This window comes from Carassius gibelio, chromosome A19, assembly GCF_023724105.1.
Source record: "Carassius gibelio isolate Cgi1373 ecotype wild population from Czech Republic chromosome A19, carGib1.2-hapl.c, whole genome shotgun sequence".
NCBI classification, from domain to species: Eukaryota; Metazoa; Chordata; class Actinopteri; order Cypriniformes; family Cyprinidae; genus Carassius; species Carassius gibelio.
Genome location: NC_068389.1, coordinates 20,969,824 through 20,997,423, shown reverse-complemented (window position 1 = coordinate 20,997,423; position 27,600 = coordinate 20,969,824). Strand labels below are relative to the sequence as shown.

At 36.4% G+C, this 27,600-nt stretch overlaps 2 protein-coding genes across 4 annotated transcripts in view; both read left to right on the top strand.

Moving 5' to 3' along the window:
- Positions 1 to 3,869: 3,869 nt before the first annotated feature.
- eif3eb (eukaryotic translation initiation factor 3, subunit E, b) lies at positions 3,870 to 12,743 on the top strand. The gene is made up of 13 exons (XM_052534108.1): positions 3,870 to 4,008; positions 4,471 to 4,588; positions 4,733 to 4,850; positions 4,979 to 5,021; positions 5,152 to 5,256; positions 5,970 to 6,095; positions 6,494 to 6,618; positions 7,280 to 7,406; positions 7,927 to 8,028; positions 8,777 to 8,886; positions 10,123 to 10,225; positions 11,225 to 11,359; positions 11,733 to 12,743. The coding sequence occupies exons 1-13, from the start codon at positions 3,919 to 3,921 to the stop codon at positions 11,769 to 11,771; spliced, it is 1,341 nt and encodes a 446-aa protein (XP_052390068.1). The 5' UTR covers positions 3,870 to 3,918; the 3' UTR covers positions 11,772 to 12,743.
- A 1,370-nt stretch (positions 12,744 to 14,113) lies between these two features.
- LOC127935553 (plectin-like) overlaps positions 14,114 to 27,600 on the top strand; it is an 88,022-nt gene continuing 74,535 nt past the window's right edge. For 2 of the 3 annotated variants that reach the window (XM_052533524.1, XM_052533523.1), the window contains exons 1-4: positions 14,114 to 14,407; positions 15,272 to 15,309; positions 17,054 to 17,329; positions 21,432 to 21,633. In XM_052533524.1, coding sequence (XP_052389484.1) covers positions 14,251 to 14,407; positions 15,272 to 15,309; positions 17,054 to 17,329; positions 21,432 to 21,633 — 673 coding nt within the window. In that variant the 5' untranslated portion in view covers positions 14,114 to 14,250. Of the gene's footprint in view, positions 14,408 to 15,271; positions 15,310 to 17,053; positions 17,330 to 19,415; positions 19,587 to 21,431; positions 21,634 to 27,600 lie in introns of those variants that run through there. The other variant, XM_052533525.1, reaches the window with a different exon arrangement.

The window sequence follows — 27,600 nt, the reverse complement described above, 5'->3', positions numbered from 1 at the left end:
TTTAATAGCTTTTCACAGCCATGGATAAATTAATATGTGAATGAAAGAGTCTGATATCAAGGGGTTAGTGAAATTAAGTTCAGTAGTATGCGGCTGAAGGGAATTTCTACACATTCAACGGTGTATAAATACAGTTATGTATTTTTATTTGAGTCTACACGACCAGCACAAGACAGATGCAAGGGGTCAGTAAACAGTTTTTGTTGCAGAGATCTCTGCTTTTTCTCCAGGGCAATACTAAATCAAATTCAGCTTCCTTTATGTTTTATTGCAATATCAAATCAAAAATGTCATCCAGTATCCTTTGATTTAGATAAAAAAAAAAAAAAAACACTGCACTGCTACAGAGTCAGCACTTTTGAAAGATCCCATATCTGCGCTCACATGACCCACTAGGCTTTTAAGATTTTCCTCTAGCAACCAAATGCATGGATGGATTATTTAAAGATGATTTTCTGTCAGTAAAACCCATCAAGCACACAGAAAGTCCCGAAGGACACAATCTTATGCCTACATCTCCTGGGCAAGTAGTGCCCTCTCCATTGTTTGGTTTCCATGCAGCACTTTCAACCTGCTCCTGAAGCTGTCCAGAATAAATTAAGCCATCTGTCAAACTCGTGCTTTTATGAGGCATAGTGGAAAGTGCTATGGAAAAGCAGTGATAAAATCACCATCGTAAAAAATACCCACAATGGAGTTGAAACAGAAGTGAGATTAAGGAGGTGGAACAGCACTGAGACTAGTGTGGCTCAATTACAGGTTAGTTAAACCTGACCTCCTTTGTAAGGCATTCTCTCGTTTTCTCTCAGCTAAACAAGCCCATTTATAAGCTGTATCATTTGTGAATACTGTATTAACTGCTCCTTCATGCTTTTCATGCTGCACGATTAAAAGTGAGTCTGATGTTTTGCTGTTATAAAGGCTATGGATGATCTGTCACATTTATATAAAAAAAAACATCTGAGAAATTAACTGCGAAATGATGATATGTCCATCATAAGTAGAGTCACTCACCTCTTGATAGTCAGATCATTTGATCTGTTTCTTCCTTTATTAAATAGTTACTTTTACATCAAGATATAACATAACCTTTGTAAAATTACCAAGGAAACATGACCATCCATTTAGGTCCTTCCTGCAATGCATTTATTATCATTGCAATGCAATGCAATCATTAACATATATTGGATAAAATAATAGACATCTAAATCATATTAGTTCATTTATCAGAAGTTGCAAATTTTGCCATGTTAGTGCATGAACCCTATTATCTTCTATCACAGAAAGTGTTGGAGGACAAAATTTTCTACCAAACTGCAAGCAGCCCCACCACAATCTTTTGGGAAAGGAAAAAATAAGTCACCAAATTTTTGCTTATACGATGTCTCTCAGGAAATTCTTTTTTTGGGCATTTTTACAGAACAGGTTACTTAATTTGCAGAAAGATCTCAAAACACTCACCCTCAATTAAAGCAAATTCTCAATGCTTACTTTATTTCCATCATATCATGTGTAACTGGTCTCTTATCCTCTTTGTGTTGTGTTGTGTCAATAAAGCTCTTGTTCAATAAATCGTCTCCCATTCATCGATTTATTCACTGAGAAAACACAGTAGCCTAACTCAGAGTGATATTCAACACTCCTCCTGCCGGCGCTATAATAAAACACACATTTTTCACACTCTTCACCAACATCCAACACTTTTCTCGATATTGAATATACATGTTGTTGCTCTTAATATACAACACATTTCATTAACAGACAATTACAGCCATAATTACAGAACTATCAAACACACAAATTACCGCTGGCCTTACACAATTGAACCAGCCAGCCAATAGGAAGCCCTTAACCCTTATTATGCCCAGTCATCCTCCAGTGAGATTATGTAACATTCTTAGCAGGTGGAGACACACAATACAGGTGCATCTCAATAAATTAGAATGTAGTGGAAAAGTTAATTTATTTCAGTAATTCAACTCAAATTGTGAAACTTGTGTATTTAATAAATTCAATGCACACAGACTGAAGTAGTCTAAGTCTTTGGTTCTTTTAACTGTGATGATTTTGGCTCACATTTAACAAAAACCCACCAATTCATCTCAACGAATTAGTATACTTCATAAGACATAAAATGCTTCATATTATAGGGAATTGTTGGCCTTCTGGAAAGTATGTTCAGATACTGTACATGTACTCAGTACTTGGTAGGGGCTCCATTTGCTTTAATTACTGCCTCAATTCAGCGTGGCATGGAGGTGAACAGTTTGTGGCACTGCTGAGGTGGCTGGATTCCCAGGTTTCTTTGACAGTGGCCTTCAGCTCATCTGCATTTTTTGGTCTCTTGTTTCTCATTTTCCTCTTGACAATAGCCCATAGATTCTCTCTGGGGTTCAGGTCTGGTGAGTTTGCTGGCCAGTCAATCACACCAACACCATGGTCATTTAACCAACTTTTGGTGCTTTTGGGCAGGTGCCAAATCCTGCTGGAAAATAAAATCAGCATTTTCAGAAAGTTGGAGAGCAGAAGTAAGCATGAAGTGATCCTAAATGTATTGGTAAACGTGTGCAGTGACTTTGGTTTTCAAAAAACACAATGGACCAACACCAGCAGATGACATTGCACCCCAAATCATCACAGACTGGACAATGGACTTCAAGCAACTTGGGCTATGAGCTTCCCTTCCTCCAGACTCTTTGGTTTCCAAATGAAACACTAAACTTGCTCTCATCTGAAAAGAGAAGTTTGGACCACTGGGCAACAGTCCAGTTCTTCTTCTCCTTAGCCCAGGGAAGACGCCTCTGACATTGTATTTGGTTCAACAAATTCCTTGACACGACTCTGTGTAGTGGCTCTGTATATCTTGACCCCAGCCTCAGTCCATTCCTTGTGAAGTTCACTCAAATTCTTGAATCGATTTTGCTTGACAATCCTCATAAGGCTGCAGATCTCTCTGTTGGTTTTGCGTCTTTTTCTTCCACACTTTTTCCTTCTACTCATGCTTGGATACAGCACTCTGTGAACAGCCAGCTTCTTTGCCATGAATGTTTGTGGCTTACAGTCCTTGTGAAGGGAGTCAATGATTGTCTTCTGGAGAACTGTCAGATCAGCAGTCTTCCCCGTGATCATGTAGCCCATTGAACCGAACTGAGAGACCATTTTGAAGGCTCAGGAAACCTTTGCAGGTGTTTTGAGTTGATTAGCTGAATGGGTCCAGGTATCGTTCGTTCATTTGTTTTTGCTGGACCTGATTGGCATGTCACCATATTCTAATTTGTTGAGATAGTGAATTGATGGGTTTTTGTTAAATGTGAGCCAAAATCATCACAGTTAAAATAACCAAAGACTTAAACTATTTCAGTCTGTGTGCATTGCATTTTTTTTTAATACATGAGTTTCACAAATTGAGTTGAACTAATGAGATGAACTTTTCCAGACATTCTAATTCATTGAGATGCATCTGTATATTGCCGGCTATATGTACAACTCTGTCACATATGCATCATGCTAAACTTTTTACTGTGTAAATAATCAGGTTATAAGTATGTGTCAGAGGTTCACAGTTTCTTTGAATCTGGTATACTGCTTTGTAAAAAATATTTAAATGGCTAAAATGTATAATAATTTACTGCATAAAATGATTGACCCAGCATTCAGTTAATTGTCATTACAACAAGAAATTAAAATGCCACAAAGATGAAGGCAGATCCCATATGAATTTGCTATAGTTTTGCAGAAACAATAACCAGTACCAAACTATCAACTAAGAGGAAGTTAAATTTTCCAACCAGTCTTGTCTGGCTAACAGTGCTTGTGGGGTGCAGTCAGCCATAGACTGTATAAAAACAGGGTGCAGCAAGTCACTGTTCTCATCACTGTTTAAATAAAGTTTTTAAAGGCTTTTTTTTTATTTCCAAAATGGCGGAGTACGATCTGACCACTAAGATTGCACATTTTTTAGACCGGCATTTGGTCTTTCCGCTGCTGGAATTTCTCTCTGTCAAAGAGGTAATACATAAATTACAGTAGTGTAAAGTATATGCTTTGTTCTTTGGTTTTATTGAATTGTTTAGTCGTCGCTAAATGGTCTGCGCCACGTGTGTCGAATAGCCAGACGATCTGGAAAAAGTATTTTTTTTGTATCTGATATTAAACAGAAATGAGACATTTGCAATAAATACTTATTTCTTTTTATTGTTAACATAACAACTTTAAATTCGTATTCCGTGGCTCTGAACTCTTTGTGTTTCTACACTTGGTCAAACTGTTATTGTGTTCTAATATCATGGCTTTCTTTAAAGAAACATACTAACGTTACCATAAATACGTGAACAAGGTCATCATTAATTATTGTGTTATGTGTAAAATACTATATTACTATATTACTATATTATTTGGCTGGGTTCTTCTATTTGATCTTCAGAAGACCTGTTATAGTGCTGTTAAATCTATTGTTTATTGTCTTCTCAGATCTACAATGAGAAGGAACTTCTCCAAGGGAAGCTGGATCTTCTCAGTGACACTAACATGGTGGACTTTGCCATGGATGTATACAAGAACCTCAATTCTGACAAAGAAATTCCACACTGTAAGTATTTTTCCCTTTCTACCTAAATATACACTGGTTATAGAATTAAATATAATCATATCCAGATCTATAATGAAGATTTTCACATCAAATACAGTGCAGTACTATACGCTGCATGCATATTAAATTCATTGTATTCTGCAGCATTAAGGGAGAAAAGAACCACAGTGGTGGCCCAGCTGAAACAGCTCCAGTCTGAAACTGAGCCTATTGTTAAGATGTTTGAAGATCCAGAAACTCAGAGACAGATGCAGTCCACCAGGTTTTCTGTCATCATATTACTGTTTACTGCTTATTGAAATATAATTTCAGTTTGATTTTTAATGGCTATTATATAAGCATCCTAACATATGCAGTCACCACTACCATGCAATTTTTTCTTTTTCTTAGAGACGGGAGGATGCTGTTTGAATATTTAGCAGACAAACATGGTGTAAGTTTCACAACTATGACCAGTTAACCCCTTATCCAATTTTTATTTTCTGGGAAGCTAATCAACAGATTATTGCATCGTTGAATATTTCATTCCATGAGTGATGAGCTCCATCTGTTTATTCCCTCAGTTTCGTCAGGAATATTTGGATACGCTGTACCGTTATGCTAAGTTCCAGTATGAGTGTGGCAACTACTCAGGGGCCGCAGAGTATCTTTACTTCTTCCGTGTGCTTGTAAGTGGTGTTGTTTGTGTCAACAAGACCGCTAGTGTTTTATCCTCTTTTTTTACAAAAAGTGTAACATAGGCTCTCTTTTACACTCAAAATTATACAAATTAATTAGTTTCTTTCCTGAGTGCTTTAACAGCTTTTGTTTTTAGTAGTTTATCTGAACAAACAATTGGAAAAAGTACCTTTGAATGTTTAAAAAGGTCATTAAGCGAACATAAGCAAAAGTATTATGCATTGTAAATGTTTTAAAAATTGCAAAAATAGCTTTGGTGGATACGTCTTGGCTTTTTTATTTTTATAAATAGAAATATAGTTATTTTTAAAAGTTTAGAGTTTCTTTTTGCAAGGAATTAATACTTTTATTCAGCTAGGATATGTTAAATTGATTCATTTCATATAAAAGCTGATCATTTGAATGATTTATTCATCAAGGAATCCAGAAAAAAGAAAAGAAACATTAATTGTAATAACAAATGTTTCTTGAGCACCTAATCAGCATATTAGAATGATTTGTAAAGATTTATATGAAACTGAAGATTCACGAGTATGACTGCTGTATATTCAGAGATGTAGGTTTAATATTGTGTCGTAAACCAGTCGAGACATGACAGTTCATTTTACATCAATGCTAAAGCAACAATATATCAGAGAGAAATTTCACTGTGAAAAATAACAGAGAAATTGATACTGATCAAATGTCTCATTGTCATGACCAGGTTCCCTCCACGGACAGGAACGCTCTGAGCTCTCTGTGGGGCAAACTGGCTTCCGAGATCCTCATGCAGAACTGGGAGGCAGCCATGGAGGACCTGACACGATTACGAGAGACCATCGACAACAATGTATGTCTGTCTGGCATTCTCCCTGTATAATAGAAGCTTTTGTGGCTGTATTTCATCAGCTGGAGAAATCCAATATCCTTCCCACATGGTCATTTGCTGGACCACCCATGTTCCTTTGAGCTCAGATAAAACAGTCCTTTAGCAGACGTCGGGCATTAGATCAACTATACACACAAAATTGACCTGGGTGACATTTACGTTGCATCAGCTCCTAGAAGTAAATGCTCGGCAATTTCTATTTGTATTGAAGTCAAAGATGGATGCCAGTGGGTTTACTGCAGCCTTGTTTGCTTTGCTAGTCTTTGCTTGTAGCTTCAACAGTTTGACATAAGTAAGACTGAAGCAGTGTAGACATTTTTTTTAATTAAATCATGTTTTTCTTTCCTGCCTCGGTTCAGTCTGTGAGTTCTCCTCTCCAGTCGCTGCAGCAGAGGACGTGGCTCATACACTGGTCTTTGTTTGTCTTCTTTAACCACCCTAAAGGCAGAGACAACATCATCGAGCTGTTCCTCTATCAGCCCCAGTGAGTACGATTACAGAAATCCCCTTTTCCGCTATAACAAGTGCTCTTAAATTGTTCATTAAAGAAAAGAGGTGTGAATTGTACCAGCAGAATCCCACCAAAAACGTGTATTTTATCCCACCGGAATGTGATTTTTGATGGGGGATTTAAGTAGCAATTGGGAAGGTTATGTTGTGAAAACCTGGCAACCCTGATGGAGCATCAAGAGCTTGTGGTTGTGGGAATTTTTACCATTATAGGCTGGTTGTTTTCACACACTGCGGCAACTCAACCATGTTCAAACGCCTTATAAAAGTGATTTTTGCATTCTATGGCACCTTTAAGGGACTTGCAAAAAAGTGTGAGTTGTTTTTGTAACAATTACTTCAGAGAGGGTAGCTGGAAAATTAGCAGTTAATGAGATTTGCTCTTGAACATTAACTTTTTTATAGGGAGCAGTGCATGTTTGCATGACCATGTAATGTACGCCGCTCGGTCTGAGCACTTTGATTTGTCTTGAAGCCCTAATATAGATTATTTATTTATTTTTTTCGTTTTTTTTTTCTTTCTTTAGTGATTACAGAAAAGTTCAAAGAACAACAGTTATTTATTAGACACGCTTATATTAATATAAATCTTTTGCACTGACCCCAAGTATTCTATAAAAGCGTCTGTTTTTCAGGTACCTGAATGCTATTCAGACCATGTGCCCTCACATTCTGCGCTACCTGACCACGGCCGTAATCACCAACAAAGATGTGAGAAAGCGACGACAGGTCCTCAAAGATCTGGTCAAGGTCATCCAACAGGTCAGCATGATGACTGCAAATTTAACTAGACAGTGGATTGCCTCGGATTTACTCGGGTTAAGGGTCATGCCAGCCAAACACTAACCAGATATGATATGATAATGTTTGTCAGGCATATATGAACAAATTGCATAAAATGATCTCACAAATGTTTCATGTTAAATGTAGATTTCGCATGCTAATATGCACACAACAGCAGTGTTTTTATGACAGGAGCATCTGAGCTGAAAGAGTTTATTTCAGTTTGGGTTGTTGTGAAGATCCTCTTTATGGTTCGGCTGAATGAGCTCACAGATTCTCTTTTGAGGTTCCTAGCTCGACAAGCGCCGTTGCATTCCATTACGTTCATACTAGATGTGTTTCCTTTTAAGTATTGATTCAGAGTGAATTAGTGTCTCTTTTAAATGTAGTCCTCGGAGTGCTTCTTGGGGCGCTGCCACATTTTATACCCATGACTTTAGCACTTGCTGTCAAATTAGCACGAGATTAATGTTTCCTTCTCCTTTTGCTCTCTCAACAGGAATCATACACATACAAGGATCCTATCACAGAGTTTGTGGAGTGCCTCTACGTTAACTTTGATTTCGACAGCGCTCAGAAAAAACTGAGAGAGTGTGAGTCGGTAAGGTTCATCCTCCACTGTGTGTGTATAACACAGCTATCAGGGCTGTCATCCTTGTGATTCCCTCTGTACACTGCTTCCCTCTGTTAGAATCGGTAGGAGACGAGCATTGATGGGTGCTTTGCTTGGAGCCACTGGTCCATTCATCCACTGAAAATCCCTGTCTACTGTAATTTACTGCTGTTTCCTACTAGGCTTTTCAAGGCGTCTCTGCTGTCAGTTTTCAGACCTACAGCTATGAGGCAGCTCCTCTCTTAGACGTGGCCTAGTTGGGCCAGAGGGAGCATTCAGCATTCAGACCTGTGAAAACATAATCTCCTCTGCCTTTCACCAGTTTCAGTTTATGTCTCAGGGATTTGTTTATAAATGCTGATCTAGGTTCAGCTAAAGTAAAGAGTGTTTTTATTTTTTACTTAAAGAAAAAATCTATTGGGGGTAAATTCAAATTTTTTATATATTATATTACTTTTTTTTTTTTTTAAGCCATTTTTTAATTCTGTTTGTGTGCAGAAATTACCTGCTTCACTGGTAAAGTTTAGTAAATGTAAAGTCTTAATTTACTCTTAAAATGCCGTTTATACTATACTTATACTTGTGTATATATATAATATAAAATTCAGTTTATTTATAATTTTAAACATACTTTTTAAAAATACATAATTCATTCTCAATGCCTTTCAGTGGAACATCAACAACGCTTATACAACTTTCAAAGTAGATTATTTGAAAGGATTTTATTCTTTTCAAGGTGCTGGTGAATGATTTCTTCTTGGTGGCCTGCTTGGAGGATTTCATTGAAAATGCACGACTGTTCATCTTCGAGACATTCTGCCGGATCCATCAATGCATCAGCATCAGGTAGTGCCGCCTCCCAGGAGGAATCCTGATAGACCAGTGTGCGCTTATCCTCTTAGTGCTGTAAAAAGAGCGTAGCGCCCTGCGAAGATTCACCACGCAGCCAGGATCAATGGACACCCACCAAATCTGACAAAAGCTGAGCGACTTCACAATAGTGTACATTCTAAAGATTGTGATCGATGTACTCAGACAGCCGTGGGTTTACAGATCAGTGTTATTTTAGGATCATTAAAGGGTTAGTTCACCCAAAAATGAAAATTATGTCATTAATAACTCACCCTCATGTTGTTCCAAACCCATAAGACCTCTCTGTTCATCTTCGGAACACAGTTTAAGATATTTTAGATTTAGTCCGAGAGCTCTCAGTCCCTCCGTTGAAAATCTATGTACGGTATACTGTCCATGTCCAGAAAGATATAAAAAACATGCGTTCACAACACTGCAGTGATGCTGCTGATGTGTTATCTTTGTTATTGGGCGCACCAGAAAACACGTCAGCAGCGTCGTGAACACACTCAGACCAGACCCAGAAGAGAAGACAATGCTGAATAAAGTCGTAATTTTTTTTATTTTTAGACCAAAATGTATTTTTGATGCTTCAAAAAATTCAAACGGACCCTCTGATGTCACATGGACTACTTTGATGATGTTTTTCTTACCTTTCTGGACATGGACCGTATACTGTTCACACAGCTTCAATGGAGGGACTGAGAGCTCTCGGACTAAATCTAAAATATCTTAAACTGTGTTCCGAAGATAAAAGGAGGCCTTACATGTTTGGAACAGCATAAGGGTGAGTTATTAATGACATAATTTTCATTTTTGGGTGAACTCACCCTTTAATAGTTTAGTTTTATTTTTTCTATCTTCTGTTTCATTGTAATTTTAATGTATATTTTATTTTATTTTGGTTTTAGTTATTTTAATACATAAAGATAGTAAAATATATTTATATCAGTTAATATTTCAAGTAACAAATGTTTTAAGGTTCTAGTTAACTGTTATAACTCTGTTACAGATGTTATTTTGATGTTTGTTAACATTTCCTTTGAACATCACTGTTTGTGCCGGGAGTCCTGTTATTTTGGTGGTGCGACTTAATTCGTCATCAGCTTTTGTTCATCACACCGATTGATTTTTATCGTGACGAGAGCTACAGCTTGTTGTGGACCTCAGGCGATGTCTGCATTTCTTATTTTGTCCCTCTCACCCATCGCTCTTCATGTCTCTGGGCAGCATGTTGGCAGATAAGCTGAATATGACCCCAGAGGAGGCCGAGAGATGGATCGTAAACCTGATCCGCAATGCCAGACTGGATGCCAAAATTGACTCCAAACTGGTGAGCGAGCTCGGTGCAGAGCACATGTCCAAATGCAAAGACCCTTAGATTGATATGCAATAGACTCGTTCCGACAGTGAAAGTGGGCTGTTTGTTTGTTCATTGTTTGACTAAGGTGCACATAGCCTAGAGCAATTTTACTTTTGCTTTACATTTGAAAGGTATTTGTCATTTCTTTTTTAGATTCACAAGATGAATATAATCCCTTAAAGTGATAGTTCACCCAAAAGTTACTCGCCCTCGGGTTTTTGGTAACACTTTACAATAGAGTCCTGATTGATAATATTAGTTAACTAGGGTAGTTAACATGAACTAATAAACAATATATCTACAGCATTTATTAATCTTGAATAATATTAATCTTAACCTTTGCTACAGAATTTTAAAAGTAGAGGTTAACATTAGTAAATGCACTGTGAACTAACATGAATGGAGAATGAAAATCTGTACAGACAAATGTTGTAAACTATATTACTCCTTGATAGTTTTTATAGTTAGTTAAAAGATGCATAGTTGGTTAATGTATTGTTACCCCCCCCCCCCTTTTTTTTTTTTTTTTTACTTCTGTGGATCACAATAGACTATGTTTAGCAGAATGTCCAAGCTGCTCTTTTCCATATTGGTAGCACTTTACAATACAGGTAAATTCATTAATATTAGCTAATTATTATTATTATTATTTTTTATTTATACCGAAATTGAAAGAAATATATATGAGGAAATTAAGTTTAATTAATGTGTGTTTGTGGGGGGGATAGCCTAGTTTTAGTTTTCTTGCCTTTAGTTTGTGTTTGTTAAATAATATTGCCTAAGATTGATGTAAGCTGGCATAGGAGCTGTAATTCAGAAAAACCCAAAGTGATGCTGAATCCCTAATACCTCTAAAGCCTTTACTTTTTCATTGTAATACTTGGAAAAGTTCTTTACTAATTTATGCAGGTGCTCTTTTAAAGTCTAAAACGGTTCACTGCTCCTCCCTGATGAGTGTTTTCTGCTCAGGGTCACGTGGTGATGGGCAACAACGCTGTGTCGCCGTATCAGCAGGTGATCGAGAAGACCAAGAGCCTGTCGTTCCGCAGTCAGATGCTGGCCATGAACATCGAGAAGAAGATCAGCCACAGCAGCAGGAACGAGGTACTGGACTCACAGGGTGTTCGGGCAGACCCTTTTTCCTTCAGCCAAGCCTCATTGGAATCATTAGCGTCATAAAATGAGCGTGCTTTGAAATGTTGAAGCATTTGTACCTTAACTGAACATTAGCCAGCATTAGCTAGTGTACATTTCCTCAAAATATCATGCACACGCCTGAATCAAAGCCCAGGCTGTGTAATTTTTGAATAATCAGATTTTAAGTCATATATCTTGTCCTGCATTTTGCTTGATATTCACTTTGGAGATATTGCTGGAGTCTGAAGATTTTGGCCACTTAAAATATGTCAAACCCTTAATAGAAGAAATCGAGCAAACTTCTTTGATGTCACTAATGATCCTCCATTTCCTTTTTTAGACTCCGAACTGGGCGGCTCAAGACACTGGCTTCTATTAGACTGGAAACAGCGGATCAACTTACTCCTCAACCTCATCTTCGTATTTAACTAACCATCCTTTATTTAGTCACGTTTTATGTTAGGAGCATTTTCCAAAAGACTGATGGAGACATTTCCAGCATGACAAGAGCTCCGGAGTTCTGGGATGTTTCCGTGAATTTTCTATATTCTGCATGAAGGAAGTAATTTAGCAGGCAAGACTTTATTAATTATTCCAGTTCAGTGTCATTTCAAAGGACATTTTTCTTTTCCCTAATGCGAGTCATTGTCTTGAACATCATAACATGACAATGAACAGTAAAAGTGTGTTTCTGAACACATTTTCAAGGATCTTGCGAAACACTTTTGGAATCTTTAATGGTTAAAGGGGAAGCGTGTCATTATTGGGAGCAAATAATAAGGATTGTTTCCAAAAAGGTTCTACTATTGTTGCATCTTTAAAGACATTGTTCATTTAAGGCGATGTTTGTCATGTGAGACCACTTAAACTCAAAAAATGTTTACCGTATTTTTCGGACTATAAGTCGCACCTGAGTATAAGTCGCATCAGTCCAAAAATACGTCATGATGAAGAATAAAACATATATAAGTCGCTGCTCAGGAGCACTGAGCAGCATAGAGCGCCCTCTCTCTTAAACATCTTAAAAAGACCTGGAAGTTTCTGTTGCTAAAAGTTCAAAAGTTTAGGGTCAGTAAGAAATTTCTTGCACTCACCAAGTGAAATCAGCAATATTGTGGAATATTGCCATTTAAAACAAATGTTTTCTATTTATATATATTTGGTTATAATGTATTTTATTGTCTATGTAAAGCTGAATTTTCAGTATCATTACTCCAGTCTTCAGTGTCACATGATCCTTCAGAAATCATTCTAATATGCTGATTTTGTTCTCTGTAAACATTTATTATTATTCTCATTGTTGAAACAGTTGTGCATGGAAAAATAAAAACATTGATTTATTTGAAAAACATTTTGGAACAAAAAGTAATTTTTCCAACAAATAGAAAAACAAGAAGAACGAGCTTTACTTCCTGCAAACTTTAGAACTGTTAATAGAAAACCATTCAACAGCATTTCATTTGTAAGACACTACTTATTCTAAAAATGTAATAAAAGTGAAGTATACAACAGAAATTAATGAAAAAGGGTTTGAAATTCATAGGTCACAAAGTGTGGAAGCCCTGTATCAAGACTGGTGATAAGTAATGGCAAGCGTATGCAGAAGCAATGTCTCAGCTCATGTTTCATCCACTAGGTGGCAGCAGTGACTAACTTTTCCACCATTGTCTTGCTACTCACCAAAGACTGCCACAACCAGTCAGTGCCTGACTGATCATCATCTCTTTAAAGGCGTCTTGATTTTCCAGTGTGTTTACAAGCCAAAACCTAAGGATGTTGAGCATCTGTGTTTGATTTTGGGGGACCAGGTAATTTTGGGCCAAAAGTTGAAAAAACAGGGTGTGTGTTGTTAAAGCAGTTAACCAAGATGGAAAGATCCTGTTGTGACTCATAAATGACCAGCTTCCTCTGAATGACAGATTTTCCTTTGGTTATTTTTATATTTTATCCAAAGTCCGGACAAAATGATTACTGTGTGCATGTTTCCTGGAAGCTGATAAATTTGTTCTTTTCATAAAAGAAAATAGAGACTGTAATGGATCCACACTTCCGTTCAAAACATTGGAATTTCTGATTTTTTAAATTAATTTATTTTCTTATGCTCACCCAGACTGCATTTATTTGATCAAAAATACAGTAAAAGTTGCAACACTGTGAAAAATTATGACCTTTTAAAAGAACTATTGTATTAATACTATATTTTATAATGGCTTTAGTGACAAAATATAATTTTTAGCGGTCATAATCCTTCAGAAGTCATTCTGATATGCTGATTTGGTTCTAAATTTTTAACAAATATTAATAATGTTTCTTATATAAATTGTTAATGCTGCTTTTTTTAAAAGTGAATCTTAAAGTGTTTAGCCATGGAAGTCACACTTAAAAACTTTTTTTAAGTGGATGTACGTAATCAGTTCCCATCAAGATCTCTTTTATAAGTGTGACTGAAGTGTCCAAATACATTTTAAGGGCACTGTTTACATTATCTTCCTGTTCTCAGTGTTTATGTGCACACCTAAGTGAACTTCGTTGTCGCTTTAAAGTGCCTCAGGTGCATTTTTTTGCTACTATACCTACCATTAACCAACAGGTCTCGGAGCCGGATGAAACGAAGGTGTGTGTGTGTGAGACAGTGAGAAATGTTTTGCTCTGGGAGTGGCTGCTGGATATTCCAGGCAGGGTTGTGACTGCTGCCCGGCTCAGTGAAGAAAACACACACACTCGTATACGCACTCCTCCAGAGCTGACGTGGGTTGTGGCCTTGCACGGTTGCTGCCCATCTGCCACTGAGAAGCAGCCACTGGAGCTAGAAGAGAGGAAAGTAGACAGAGAGGGGAAAAAAGGAAAAGTGGCTAAATATGGATGCGCTGCAAGATTGGGCCCTGGTGTACCCGGCTCCGGCCTGGGTGCTCTGGGTGATTGTGCTGATATTGGCCACCGTCCTGGTTTGGAGCTTGTTCTTCTGCTGCTGGGGAAGCCAAAGCTCCTCCTCCCCTCTGGAGAGATACCTCTCAGGTAATACAGCTGCTTTTATTCTCACTCAGCTGTCTGGAAACAGTTCTTAAGCTCTTTCCAGATCAGTAGTACTTTTAGAGAGTTTGAAGAAGAAGAAAAAAATGTTTTTACAGTGGAAACAATAAACTGGTTTTCCATGACTGGCTGCTTTTAGTGCACAAAGGATGGAAAACTGGTCGAGTTGTGTGTTCACTGTCATGTATTCTTATTTGACGTCATCTGAAGGGGTGTGCTGAATCCTCTAATCACAGTTTGCTATTTGTCAAGCAGTATCCCTTAATTAAATGTTCCCTGGGATATTACGCAATGGCAGTCTTTCCAAACCAAGATCTGAATTGCTTAAAAAAGACCCAATTGAGAAAGTTGTTTCGAGACCACAAAGCGATGGTTGTTAAATTGGATGTACTAATTGTAGCTTTTAAGTGGAATCTGTGTATTCTTTGAATAAATGAAACGCATAGGTTTCCACAAACGTAGCAGCCATGTGTTTAAAAGAAACATTGGAGGGTCTGAAAGAGTGGAACAGCAGTTCGCATATCAAGACTAGTTTCTTATGAGATCCGGGGTCAAAGTTCAAAGCAGGCTCAGGCTTGCTGTTAGAATGATTACTGATGACAGGTTTTGACAGTTCTACACCATTTTAACCTACATACTACATACCAGCACATTTATATATATATTTACCTAAGAAAAAACACATACACAATCCTCCTTGTGAATGTTTCAATTAATATCATGACACACAGTTGAGAAGCTTTTGTCATTGTTCATTTATATTCAGTATTTCGGGTGGGCAGATGTCATAATTTAATATCCTCCACTTGCACTTCCTTCGCCTAATTTAATACTCTGTTTCTGTTCCAGCAATGGAGAAGCAGTCAAAGACGAAACACCAGAGCCAGGTACGCCATCACTCTATTATCAAGTTAATGATGCTGATATGATATTAGTATACAGCACACTCATATACCCCAAATTTTGTCCATTTCCCAGCAGAAATGTGTACTGTGAATATAAATTCTCAGTTATGTTCAGAATGGAATAAAACCATACTCAATACTACATCAAAAACAATGCATACTATCATTTTACCATGTTTACGATGTATCTGAAGCTGTATGTAATGGTAAAGGTTTAAATCGATAGCATGTTACAAGGATTCCCTCCAAAAACTAGCTCAACAGATTTCAACATTGACAATAACAAGACATGTTTCTTGAGCACCAAATCAACATATTAGATTATTTGTGAAGGGTCATGTGACCCACAAGAGTGTAGTTATAAGTGATGTAAACTTAAGCTTTGCAATAACTGGACTAAACTACGAAAATGGTTTTAAATTGTTAATATTGTAATAATTCTCAAAATTACTGTTTTGTAGTATTTTTAATCGATTAATGTAGCTTTGGTGAGTATAAGAGACTTCTTTCAAGTACAAAAACAAAACAAACGGCAATATTAGCATGCTAGCATGCCGTTCCGAATATACAAGTATATGCCTGGCTTCTTCTGAATATGTATTTTTTTACCCAGCAGCCTCTAGAGGCCAGTATTGTTTAGACAAGCATTTTGATGACCCTTTATAGAGCTTTTTTTTTTTTTTTTCAGTGATCCGAAAACCCTTTTTTTATATAGGCCTAGTAGAAAAATACTTTGCTATAACTGATTGTAGTCATTTGTAATAATTAAGTAGGCTACTGAAGGTAAATGATTTTATATGAAGGTAAAAACAGAATCTTACAGTTTACTCTGTATATAAAGGCACAGTAAAACAGTGGTGTACATGCACTATTCCTTATGATCAATAACTGATGAACAGATTATAATTGCTTTAGAAGACATAGATTATTGAGTCTATATGTCAGGTGTCAGTGCAGACTGGCTGTGTTCATGCTGGTTTGATAGACTGCTGGACAGAGATGGCCTGTGATAGCTCTGTCTGCATGAATGCTTTTTTGTCTCTGCACACTGTTATAAGACAACAAAAGGCTGTTTCCTCCCCTGTCCTCCAAGTGGACAGAGAAAAAAAGGAAATCCAAATTACATTATCTCACAGCCTGAGAGAAAAGGCAGATAAAGTTTAAGAATTAGATTTGTTTGTGCAATTTACAGAGCAGATAGACAAAATGAAGATGGTGACCATAATCATTTATTCTGGGTACTGCGATAACCCAGTTTACAGAAAAAAAAAAAAAAAAAAAACTTTTCCAAAATTTTCTTGCAGTTCTTTTTTGGATTTAAGTGCCATGTTAAAACCCTAAAATCTCATTTGGTAATAGCCATTAGGTCATTAAAATGCTCTGATTCAGGCATTGAAATAAAAGCCAGCATGAATTATGTTCTTGTACATGCTTTCTATTTTAAAAAAGTATTTGTCTAATAGAAATTGCCTTCTAATTGTGCATCTGACAGATTCAATCACAGTCACAGGCTGTCGCATAAGGACTCCTTTGTGTGATCCAGGCAGTGGGCGTCAGATATAGCCGAACAGTCTCTAAACTCACTGATAACCCTTTTGTGGCCTTTTCAGGATTGTCATTGATCCAGCTTAAATAATTTAAACCTGCATATGTTTGAAAGGTGGTTCTTTTTGCAGGTTTTAATTACAGTGTTCAAATGAATACGCTGATTTCACTGTTTTTTCAGCGGAAGAAGAAGCCAAAGGACAAGAAGTGTGTCTCTGCGGCTCTGCTTAATGAGGGGATCGCCGGGGTGATCAAACTGGCAACCCCTCTGTCTCAAGAGAAACAGAAGACGAAAGAAAAGGAAAAACATGAGAAAAAGACAGAGGATGTGGAAGAAAAGAAGGTGGGAAAAGATGAGAAAGAAGAGAAGCCCTCTACAACAGTGAGGAAGAGAAACAGACGGAACCTGAAAGTCACCATCGCATCTGGTACTGGGACTTCTGCATCTGCTGAGCAGGTGAGAATCTGTTTGTTTCAAAATTCATGAACTTTTCATACAAATCAGTTTAGACACCTTTTATTATTTAGACACCTTATTGTATTATTTACTGTTGCTTGAAGAGTGTAGTTTTATTTCAATTTAATGGTTCATTTTTTTATTTTATTTTTTTCAGTAGTATTTCATTTAATATGTTGCCATGAACCACCATTTGTTTTTTTTTGTTTTTTTTTTTTGCTGTTACTAATTGGTGGCATTAGGGGGAGGGACATTTTCATTCTTTAGAGTGTTTGATTGGATAAACATTTTAAATGGCTCTGTCTCTGATATGATTAATGATTTTTTTATTTTTGACATCTTAAAAAGATGGCTATAATAGCAACTATAGCATCCACACTAACGTACAATGACATTCTGTTTATTATAAGCATGCTGCAGTTAAGTAGCCTGCCGCTTTAAATGCTCCAGCTCATTAAAGCAGGATAGATTATTATGGGCTGTGAATGTATTCTTGGTTTATCAACCTGAAGAAACAAATGATTATTAATTTTTAGAATGATTATTAATACTTTATATTTATCATTCGATTTATCCACCTTGGTTTTAACAAGTCTTAAGTCTGTACAGTCTTTGCTCAAAGTTTATTTTAGAGTACACATATAGGTGGGCTTCAGTGCTAATAGACTTGGACTGAAAGACACAAGAAAGTGCAGTGAAGTAAGTTTTAAGTAAGATCTCCTAAATTAAGAAATATGCATGGAACTTTAAGTAGCTCATCTGGACCACCCAGCAGCTTCAAACATCATTAAATACCCAGCTCTACCCCTAATGAAGTGCACTAGAGGGTTAACTTTAGTAGGCATTGTGCACTAGGCTGAAGCTGGCACTGAGACTGGTGCTTTGTTAAATAGTAGCCCCTCCCTTAACCAGCCCATGCCAATGGCCACAACAATCCCTTTTTCTTACCAGCCATTGAGCAGTATAAAAGCTTCTGTTATGTAAGATGTTGTCAAGCCTGAGCCATGTAAACTAAATTTACTTGCAAAATGTGACAACTGTGCTACTATAAAGTCAGTACCTTTAATGATGATGCATATACATGTATTTGATTACAGAGAAATACATTTTGATCAACAAATAATTTGACTTTTAATGTAATGTGACAAACATTTGAGGACCCATAGATTCCAAAGAGACATTTTTGGACGGATTTTTTTTTTCAAGCCTAATCAACTAATAACCCCCCCCCCCCCACTAATATTAATATTAAACTTTACTTTATTTCAGACACACATGTCCATATCAATAAATGCATATAATCATATATTTAGAAGTCATAAATGTATAATTAAAATGCATTCTACAAATAATTGATCAATTCATAATTATTGATTACCCTTATTTGGTAACACACAAATTACAAACTGGACTAACATTGTAAAAGACTTCAAAAGCATTTATTAATCCAAGTTAGTGTTAATTTAAAAAAAATACTGTAACAAATGTCTTGCTCATTGTAAGTTAATGTTAGTTTACTGCCACACACTCTCTCTATTCTATAATATATTCAATATATAATAATAAAACAGAATAAAAATTAATTAATAATGACAGCTTTTACGTTCAGTTTCTTTTATAAAAAAATTTTTTAAATATTTTTTTAATTGTCCATTATGAATACAACATACACTAAGCTTGACAGTTGCTTTTAAAAGCACCTGGTAATATAGATTTTGTGTTTTCTTTGGGAGTCAAACTTGGCTTTGCTAGTGGGATGCTACATTTTTATATTGGAACTCATTTTGTGAAAAAATAAATCGATATTTACTTTTTTTTTTTTTTGCTTATTGTCTATTAAGCAATATCTAGTTAGCTTCATTTTTGGTTGACATTATTACTGATTTTAGATTCAAATGTTTCAGTCACTACTAAGGGGATTGGGGTTGCATTACTTTGGGTCACAACTGTATAGTTTATTAAATAGAGAAGCATTTGTTCATGTGGAGGCAATAAACTCTCCCCCACAAAATAAATCAAATCTTTTGTTGCATTGTGCAAAACATGCAGTGACATTCCACCACTGTGTGGAACTGAAGCTGTACAGGGGCAACACAGAGTTGGATCAGATCAGATCAGATCACCTTTCCCCTGTTTAGCTGTGATCATTCACAGCATTTTGCACCGTCATCTCCATGGGCAGACAGCACCAGAGCATCCAGCAGCATTATCACTTGACTTTCATAACTAAGGCGCGCTCGTGCTGGATTCCTCCCCGGTAAGTTTTACTGCAGGTACATTTTTCCATATCGCTGCATCTTGCAGTCGCTGCATCTTGCCTTTCTGAATGTGTATTATTCGCAGACAGGACGCTGTAAGTTTGGCATCGTTTTAGCGGAGCGGCGACCCTGTCATTGGCTTGTTGACAGATCAGAAGGGAGAGTCCACAGCTGGATGCTGGATATGGGCTGTAAACAGAGTCGCGGTACCGATATGAAGCAGTTGTGAAAGGATGCTTGCTGTGTTTGCCGCATTGGTGAATCTGCTGAGCAATGATGACGAGAATCCTTCTGCGCGCGATTAAACGCGCTGCTCAGAAAAATGGTTTTTACAGCGCACGAGAAACATATGCTACGCAACAGCTGCAGTTTTCTGTCAGTCTGCTGAAGTGGTTTTAAGTCGTTATTGCGTTCATTCCGCTATTGACTAACACATAACCTGACAGTGTCCGTGTTACCATGGTAAATGACAGTGGTCTGTGAAGTATTATGTAACGGCCTATAATGCACAACCGTTCAATTGTTTGGGTTTAGTAACATTTTTTTATGTTTTAGAAAAAAAGTAGCTATTTTACGCTCACCTAGGATGCATTTATTTGATCAAGAAAAACCGTAATATGTGGAAGAATATTACAAAATCTGTTTTCTGTTCTAATGTTCTTTTATTTTTATTTTTTTCTGTGAATTTTCAGCATTCCTCCAGACACGACTGCTTTTCAGTGTTGAAAGCGCTCGTGCTGCATAATATCGGCTGATTGTAGTAACCATGTTGCATTTTTTTTTTCAGGAATCTTTGGTGAACAAAGTTCAAAAGAACAATTTATTTGAAATATAAATCTTTACTTTAATAAAGTCTTTACTGTCATTATTTTTTTATTTAATGTGTCCTAGCTGAACGATTATTCATTTTGAATATATATATATATATATATATATATATATATATATATATATATATATATATATATATATATATTATTATTATTATTATTATTATTATTATTATTATATATATATATATATATATATATATATATATATATATATATATATATATATATATATATATATATATATATATATAATTTTTTTTTTTTTTTATACAATTCTTTATAAAGAATTACTGAAATGTTTGAATGGTAGGACATAATAAAAGTTTATTTAGGCATTATATTTTAGGCATTTAAGCAAATGACTTTAATATCACCAATAACATAAATTCATCAAAATTTGGACTGGTAGGCTACATTAAAGCTCCATGCATTTTTGTAATGCATGCAAGAGAAGCATGTTATTGAAAAATCTTTTGCAACTGAGAAGAAATATAGTTTCAGTCTTTTCACATTCATCACAGGTCAGCAGAGGTCACAGAAGTTGTGTTGGCTCTCTAAATCACCTCTCTGAATTTCACTCCTGTCTGAAATCTCTTTAGATCCACTAACAATAATGACGTTCATTTTCTTCCTTTGGTTTTTCTTCCTAAGTTTAAATACCGTTCCACACTTTCAATAGCATTATACATTGATGTATTTATTTTGATTGTACCTAAGTGATGCAGTCTCTTAATGTTTTATTTATAAATAATATATTTTTGTTCATTTGTTGAATTCCAGTTATTCTGGTACATATCTTTGGTTCCTATAATATGCCATAGACATGAGGGATTTTTATAAGTAGGCTTATATTTTATAATGTTTTCTCAACTCCTTCTCAAAAATGACAATAGTTAAAGTTGATAATATCTACAGTTGTGTGAATTTTGTAGTGTCTTCTAGTGACTCTAAACACTTTGGACAGCTGTACTAATGTTGAATGATCTCTAACACTCATGTTTTCCATGTCAGCATTCCCAGGTCATGTCAGGGGGTCGCCGGCGGACACTTGAACGGTCTGCATCAGAGGAGAGTGCAAGTGACCTGAGCTCTTCACCTTTTCCTGGAGACACCTTACCATGGAACCTCCCCAAACACCAGCGCATCAAACGCTCCAAATCTGCCTCCGAAGATGTCCTGGACTCTGCAGAGAGAGCCATCATTCGCATTGCAGGTCAGAGGAATCATAAAGGAATACTGCAATTAAGAACACAATTAAAATTATCAATTAAAATTCTTCTTATTGGCATCTGGGGTTCCATGAAGAACCTTTAACATTCATGGAACCTTTCAATTCCTCTAAAGTTTCTTTAGGCCCAAATAAATAAAAAGAGGCAGTTGATACACAAGGTGTCCAGTGTGTAAAACGCTCACTGCCAATAGAAAATAATTTTAAAAAGGCTCCTCTCACTGCAAAAACACATTTTGTCTGATCGGGCCTTATATGGTTATATTTTTTGGTATATAATTTTTTATTTATTTATTTTTTTATTTATTTTTTTTACTTTTTTAAAATGTTCTTCACACTTTTTTTCGAACTGTTAATTGAAAGGTTCTTGTAAATGGTTCTTCTGTGGCATAGCTGGAAAAGGCCCCTTTTGGAACGATGTAGTTTTTTATTTTATTTTTTTAAGCTAAAAAACTTGAAGGAACAATCTGAGAATTTGTTTTAAGGTGTTTTTAGATGCAGCAAAAATTTGTCACTTGCAAGTATAATATAATATAATGAAACATTCATGATGTGCCGTTTCCAAAATATTTATTCAAGGTGCAGTATCATGAGCATACATTCAGTGAAACCTTGTGGGCAAAAAAGTCCTTTTGTCTTTTGTCAAAATGGCAGCGACATATGAAACTCAGCTCAGAAAAGTCAAACCAAGGTACTTTCTGTTGGTAAATTCCACGTGGGGAAAAATTTTGCCCACCAGTGGAAGACCTAATAGTGTAGATTCAAATTGAAACTAGAGTTTGCCCTTGAAATTTTGCCAAAAAACAGTAAATGTGACTTCACCTTTAGTCAGAATACATGGCAACTTTTTGAATGGCAGTCAATGATGAAAGATGCTTTTTGCAGCAAGATCTTCAAGCACACAGAAATGGCGATGCAATTTGAACATCATCACATGACACATTATCTAGCAAGATAGAAAGTGTATTTTGGCTTAGGAGGAAAAAAAAAACAACCCCTGGCTTTCTGGATGTACTGTACATGCAGGTTTTGAAACCATGTAGAACATTTATTACAGAAAAGCACATTCAGAAGCACTTTTTTTATATTTAATAAAAAAAAATAATAATATGTATAGATATTTATATCTAGTAACCTGCAGTAAGTCTGTTCCTTGTGTGATCCTGCCATGTTGCAAAGGACTGACAGAGCAGTTTGTGTGTGTGTGAGAGTGCATAACAAACCATACACACTTACACAATATTAGGCAAGGGTGTTTGTCACTGGACTGCAGAGCTCTTATCTCTTTTAGTTCCTCTGATCTTCATTATGCACACATAGGGATGATTCTGCCACTATTAAGCATGGTTTCTCTGTGCCATACATATTTTATATTAGGGTAGAGTTTCCTCTGGTACACTGACATCTTTATCTCACTGTGGAGAGCAGGATGCTGGTGTATAGTCTGGATGAACCACATCCATTGTTTCATGTGTAGTCTTTTGTGACCGTTTCAGGAAACTTTTAAAGCATGTAACATTTATATATTTGGCACACATTTATCCAAAGTGACTTTTGCTGCAATAGGGTCATTGTTGCTGCTGCTAGGGGTGTTGCTAGTGCCTAGCTCTTTCAAAGCTTTCATACTATTCACAGAGATGACTGTGTTTCTAGCAACACATTTTACTGCCCACTTACTGGAATACAACGGGATGTTTTGATCATTCAGGTTTGAACTGCACTTGGCTGCCATCCTGTGGCAGTAAATTTGCACTGTGAAAATTTGTCCGCATCTCTGCTTGCTTGCTTTTCACTGCTAAATGCTTCATTTAAATTCATTTTATTGCTGCAGTTATGACAAAAATATGTCCCCTTGATAGTGTAATCATGATTATTAATATTGATTAAATAAGTGGCAGCATTTAGGGACGGAGTATACTTAAATTTAAATTCTTCAGTCTTACATAAAAATGTTACATCTATCATGCTGAAAATCAAATGCCAGTCAGTCTACACAACTCAAATTAGTTTGGCTCTTAACTCTATTATATCTCCAACATCAGATCTGAATTTCTGGCCTGCCGCTTTGTTGCAGGGCCCAGATTTTTTATACGGTTGCCTCTGGCTAGAGTGAGCACTGCAGAATGCTCTAAAATGTCTGGAATTTTACTTGTGTAGACATCAGAGAAAGGTTAGAGGAGGTGACTTTTATGGGTTTCATGGAGAGGCAAGCTCTGAACTAATCTGACCGTAACAGTGAGTTATAGTCACCAGACATAAGATATTTCCATCCCAAGAACATACTTTATATAAAAGAATAATACATTTATTTTAATATTTATGAAAAAATTTTCATTTGCATGCAGCTTTTTAGTGTCAATAGTGTTATGGTGAGTTAAAACGGAGTCATACTCTAAAAAATGCTTTCAAACCTGTTTTCTCTCCTGTTTTAGTGATACTTATGAGGTGTTGAGGGAAGGAATTCAGCATCTAAACTTAAACACATTCAGTCTTTCCTCCTTGCCATCACTGCACAGCACAAACTGGTTATCAGTTTCTCCAGACAGGAACTACTGGCATGTGGAAGATATGCAGTTTGATTGCAGTTGGCATTTATGTAATTAATTAAAAATTTATTCAACACATGCAGGTTAATTAGAGTGTGACAGCCTGCTTTCCGTCTGCTATCACATTTCTGCTTGTGCAGTTTTTCTTGTTTAGCTTAGTCCTGAAAACTTTCAGGTTGTTGGCTTCAGAAAGATCTTGAGAAAATCTGTAACCTTTAAAGAGCATACCAGGATGAATCAATTATTCATGATTAACTATAAATAGCATACATAAATTGTTCACATAACCCCAGACCTCGAAAAAATTCAGTGAATTATTTACCCATAGTCTTGACTTCATATATCTCAACATTATTGTTACATTTCACATACTGACAATCTGCCACAGCTCAGAAGCAGTTCTGAGGTAAATCACTGGAAATTATCTGTTTAAATTTTTATCAATATACTGATTTTGGCTTATGAACTATAGTCAAGGTCAAGTGTATTGTTGCCTTTTTCTTGTTAGACGGTGACCGTGAATAAGATGGTGGGAGATCATTTGTTCTAATATATATATAATATTATAACGTATAATATTATATATAACGTATATATATATCCCCCAAATGGCAGCCCTACTGCCACCACATGGTGTCAGTAGTTTAAACAAAAAACCCTGAGAAATGTGTTTTAGATTGAGCGCTAATGCTCGGGTTTCCAGCAAACCTTGATTTTCCCTTAAAGGTCAGAAGTTTAGACTGAGGTTGTGTGCTAATGATCATCTGTCCTGCTGCTGTAACAAAGAATCTTGAGATATTAGCGCCATGCCATTATTGATTATCTGATTATGAAGTTGAGATGAAAAGCTGGTTGGTTCTCATGATGAACATGGACATGTGTTGGTTCTTTTAACTCACTCCACTGAGCAACAACCCAAAATACCTTACAGGTATTTTGTTCAGCACATGTAAAATATAGTTTTGATGAACTACCTGTTAAAATATGATTTTCAGCATAATCCATTTGATATATTTTAGGGCATATCCAGGTCCCTAATTTCATGGCAGATTAACTGTGCTTTTTCTGTTTTCAATCCACATCTGGCAAGTGTGTTCAGAGCACATATATCAGGCATGATTAAATTCTTACACAAGATTTTATTACATGGCATCTCCAAAACAGCAATGGAGAATTGATCCGGATTTATGTATTTTTCCAGAAATATACTCCCTTCTCTTATATAAACATGTGGATGCTCAGCAGTATTTATTTTTATATTTTATGGCACCTGAAGCTAAAATATTTGCAGTAGTTTGAGAAAGAGTTTCTCAGTGATGTTAAAAATGTCAAATACTGACAAGCATTATCCATGGTTTTGGAAAAGAGCTGACGGGTTGATGGATTGTGGACACCTTGGGAACGGTTGTAATGAGGGCACATCTGGTGTAGGGGGTTTCTTATGGTGTCAGGTGGGGTTTGCCCCCTTGAGACCACTGGGGATTTTTAAGATGGATGTGAAACATCAAACATAGCTGCTACCAGCTTGACTTAGTTTTTTAGAAAGGGGCCAAGGAGCAGCAGAATTGCGTCTCACACCCACTTCATTCTTTGAAAGCAAATTGCTTTTTAAAGTGATAAAAGTTCACTTCTTCTAACCCCATCCTCATCTCAGGAAGCTTTTCCATTTCCTCCTGAGATAGGCTATAGGACACACTTCATACAAAAGGGCTTTATTTTCCTCTTCCCTTCCCACTCACTTTCTCTCTGCTTATTTAATCACTGTCACGCTCTCAAAACACACACATAAGTGGCATGGTCTCCATTCTACTAGTGCTTTCCTATCATGAAGTCTGTGTTTAATGTAGTGTTATTAGCAGCTTCTGTATTAAGTACTTTAATTTAAAATAGGTATTTTTTTAGAACTAGATTAAAAATACATATTTGCTGCAAAAATAATGTTTCTGGGTGGTAGGTAGGGCAAACTGATTTGTGCATGCTTATGAATCCTTTCAATATGACAAACAAGGTCGTAGACACAATTCAAGTAACAGAGTCATTGTGGAGTTTAGTTAGCTTTTTTGATTATAACTGGATTTTTTGCAAGAGTGCAGAATTGTGAGCTTGTGCTGAACTGTACTGATTGACAGCTTCTATTATACAGGGAACACTTTTTGTTTGCTTTAGGTATATTAAAATACAATATTCACAATAGGAGTAAAAGTTTTGCTTTCCTTGCTGCTTAGTGCATGCTGAAAGAATTCTGGAAACTATGATGACTGACATGTGGTGACTGTAGTCATAATGATAGCAAAGGACAAGACAAACAAAACTGATACTATTTGTCAAACTATATCTGTAATTCAAAACAATTGTCCTGCCATTTGTTCTGTGCGGTGTCAAGTGGTTCATGTTCTTTTTTTATCTTTTCATCTTTGTTAACAATAGCTGTTTTTCCACTGTCGGGCCAGTGTGAGTCCGGGCTAACAATGAGCCGAAAAGCCAAAATCAAGCTGTGTTTTCACTGTCGGACCATCTCTACTGTAAAACCCACCTTTAACACGCCTCCATGAAGCAAATGTTCCCAGCCAGCATTTCACAAGTGAGAGGAAAAATAAATATGAAAACTAAATATCGCAAAGCAAACTAGACAGAAGCAGATATTTGGTCCATAAATAAACTTTTAAAAACACTACGGCATCAATATTATACCAATGATTTACGATTTACTAAAACTACACGATTATGTTCATACAGCATATGATTTAAGTTCTTCAAGCATTCTCTGGTATCATTTAGCAGTGCATATAATATCATGCTCTTATACCGCTCCCGGTGAGAAACAACCAATCAGAGCTGCGGTCCGTAACTTTTTTTTTTTGTGTTCAAAGTATACAAAATGTATATTATAAGCCAGGACACCATGAATCCATTTTCCTAAACCGTGTTTTTAGCCTGTCCTGAATCACTAGGGTGCACCTATAATAAGTGTTTATATTCTGACTATTTTAAATTGCTTCGGGATACCGCGGCGGAGTAACCCAGTACCTTTGTGATTCTTCATAGACATAAACAGAGAGAAGTAGTTCCGGCTACGATGTTCTTCCGCAAGACGCAAGCAGTTCTGTTTATTAACCGCTAGAGCGTCAAAAGTTACCGACTGCAGCTTTAAGTCTGCTTGCTGTTTTAATGTACAGTATGTACTAAAATTTTGCTATCGTGACAACACTACTTCCTAGACTTTAGGGTATGCTGGGTGACCAATAGTTGGTTTCTAGGGCGTTCTGGGTTATTGTCAAGCTGTTTCTTAGGATTGTTGTTTGTTGCTTTTAGGGTGTTCTTGGTGGTTTCTTACTGGTCCAAGTATAATGAGCTTTTCCCAACGGTTTTATCTTCTTGCAAGATTTATAAAAGTCATGTCACACCT

What these genes read in the sequence shown, in the direction of transcription:
- eif3eb (XM_052534108.1), top strand. Translation starts at nt 3,919, where the DNA reads ATGGCGGAGTACGATCTGACCACTAAGATTGCACATTTTTTAGACCGG. An exon ending in TGACAAAGAAATTCCACACT is followed by an intron (nt 4,589 to 4,732) that starts GTAAGTATTTTT and finishes TGTATTCTGCAG; the next exon opens with CATTAAGGGAGAAAAGAACC. An exon ending in CATCAATGCATCAGCATCAG is followed by an intron (nt 8,887 to 10,122) that starts GTAGTGCCGCCT and finishes GTCTCTGGGCAG; the next exon opens with CATGTTGGCAGATAAGCTGA.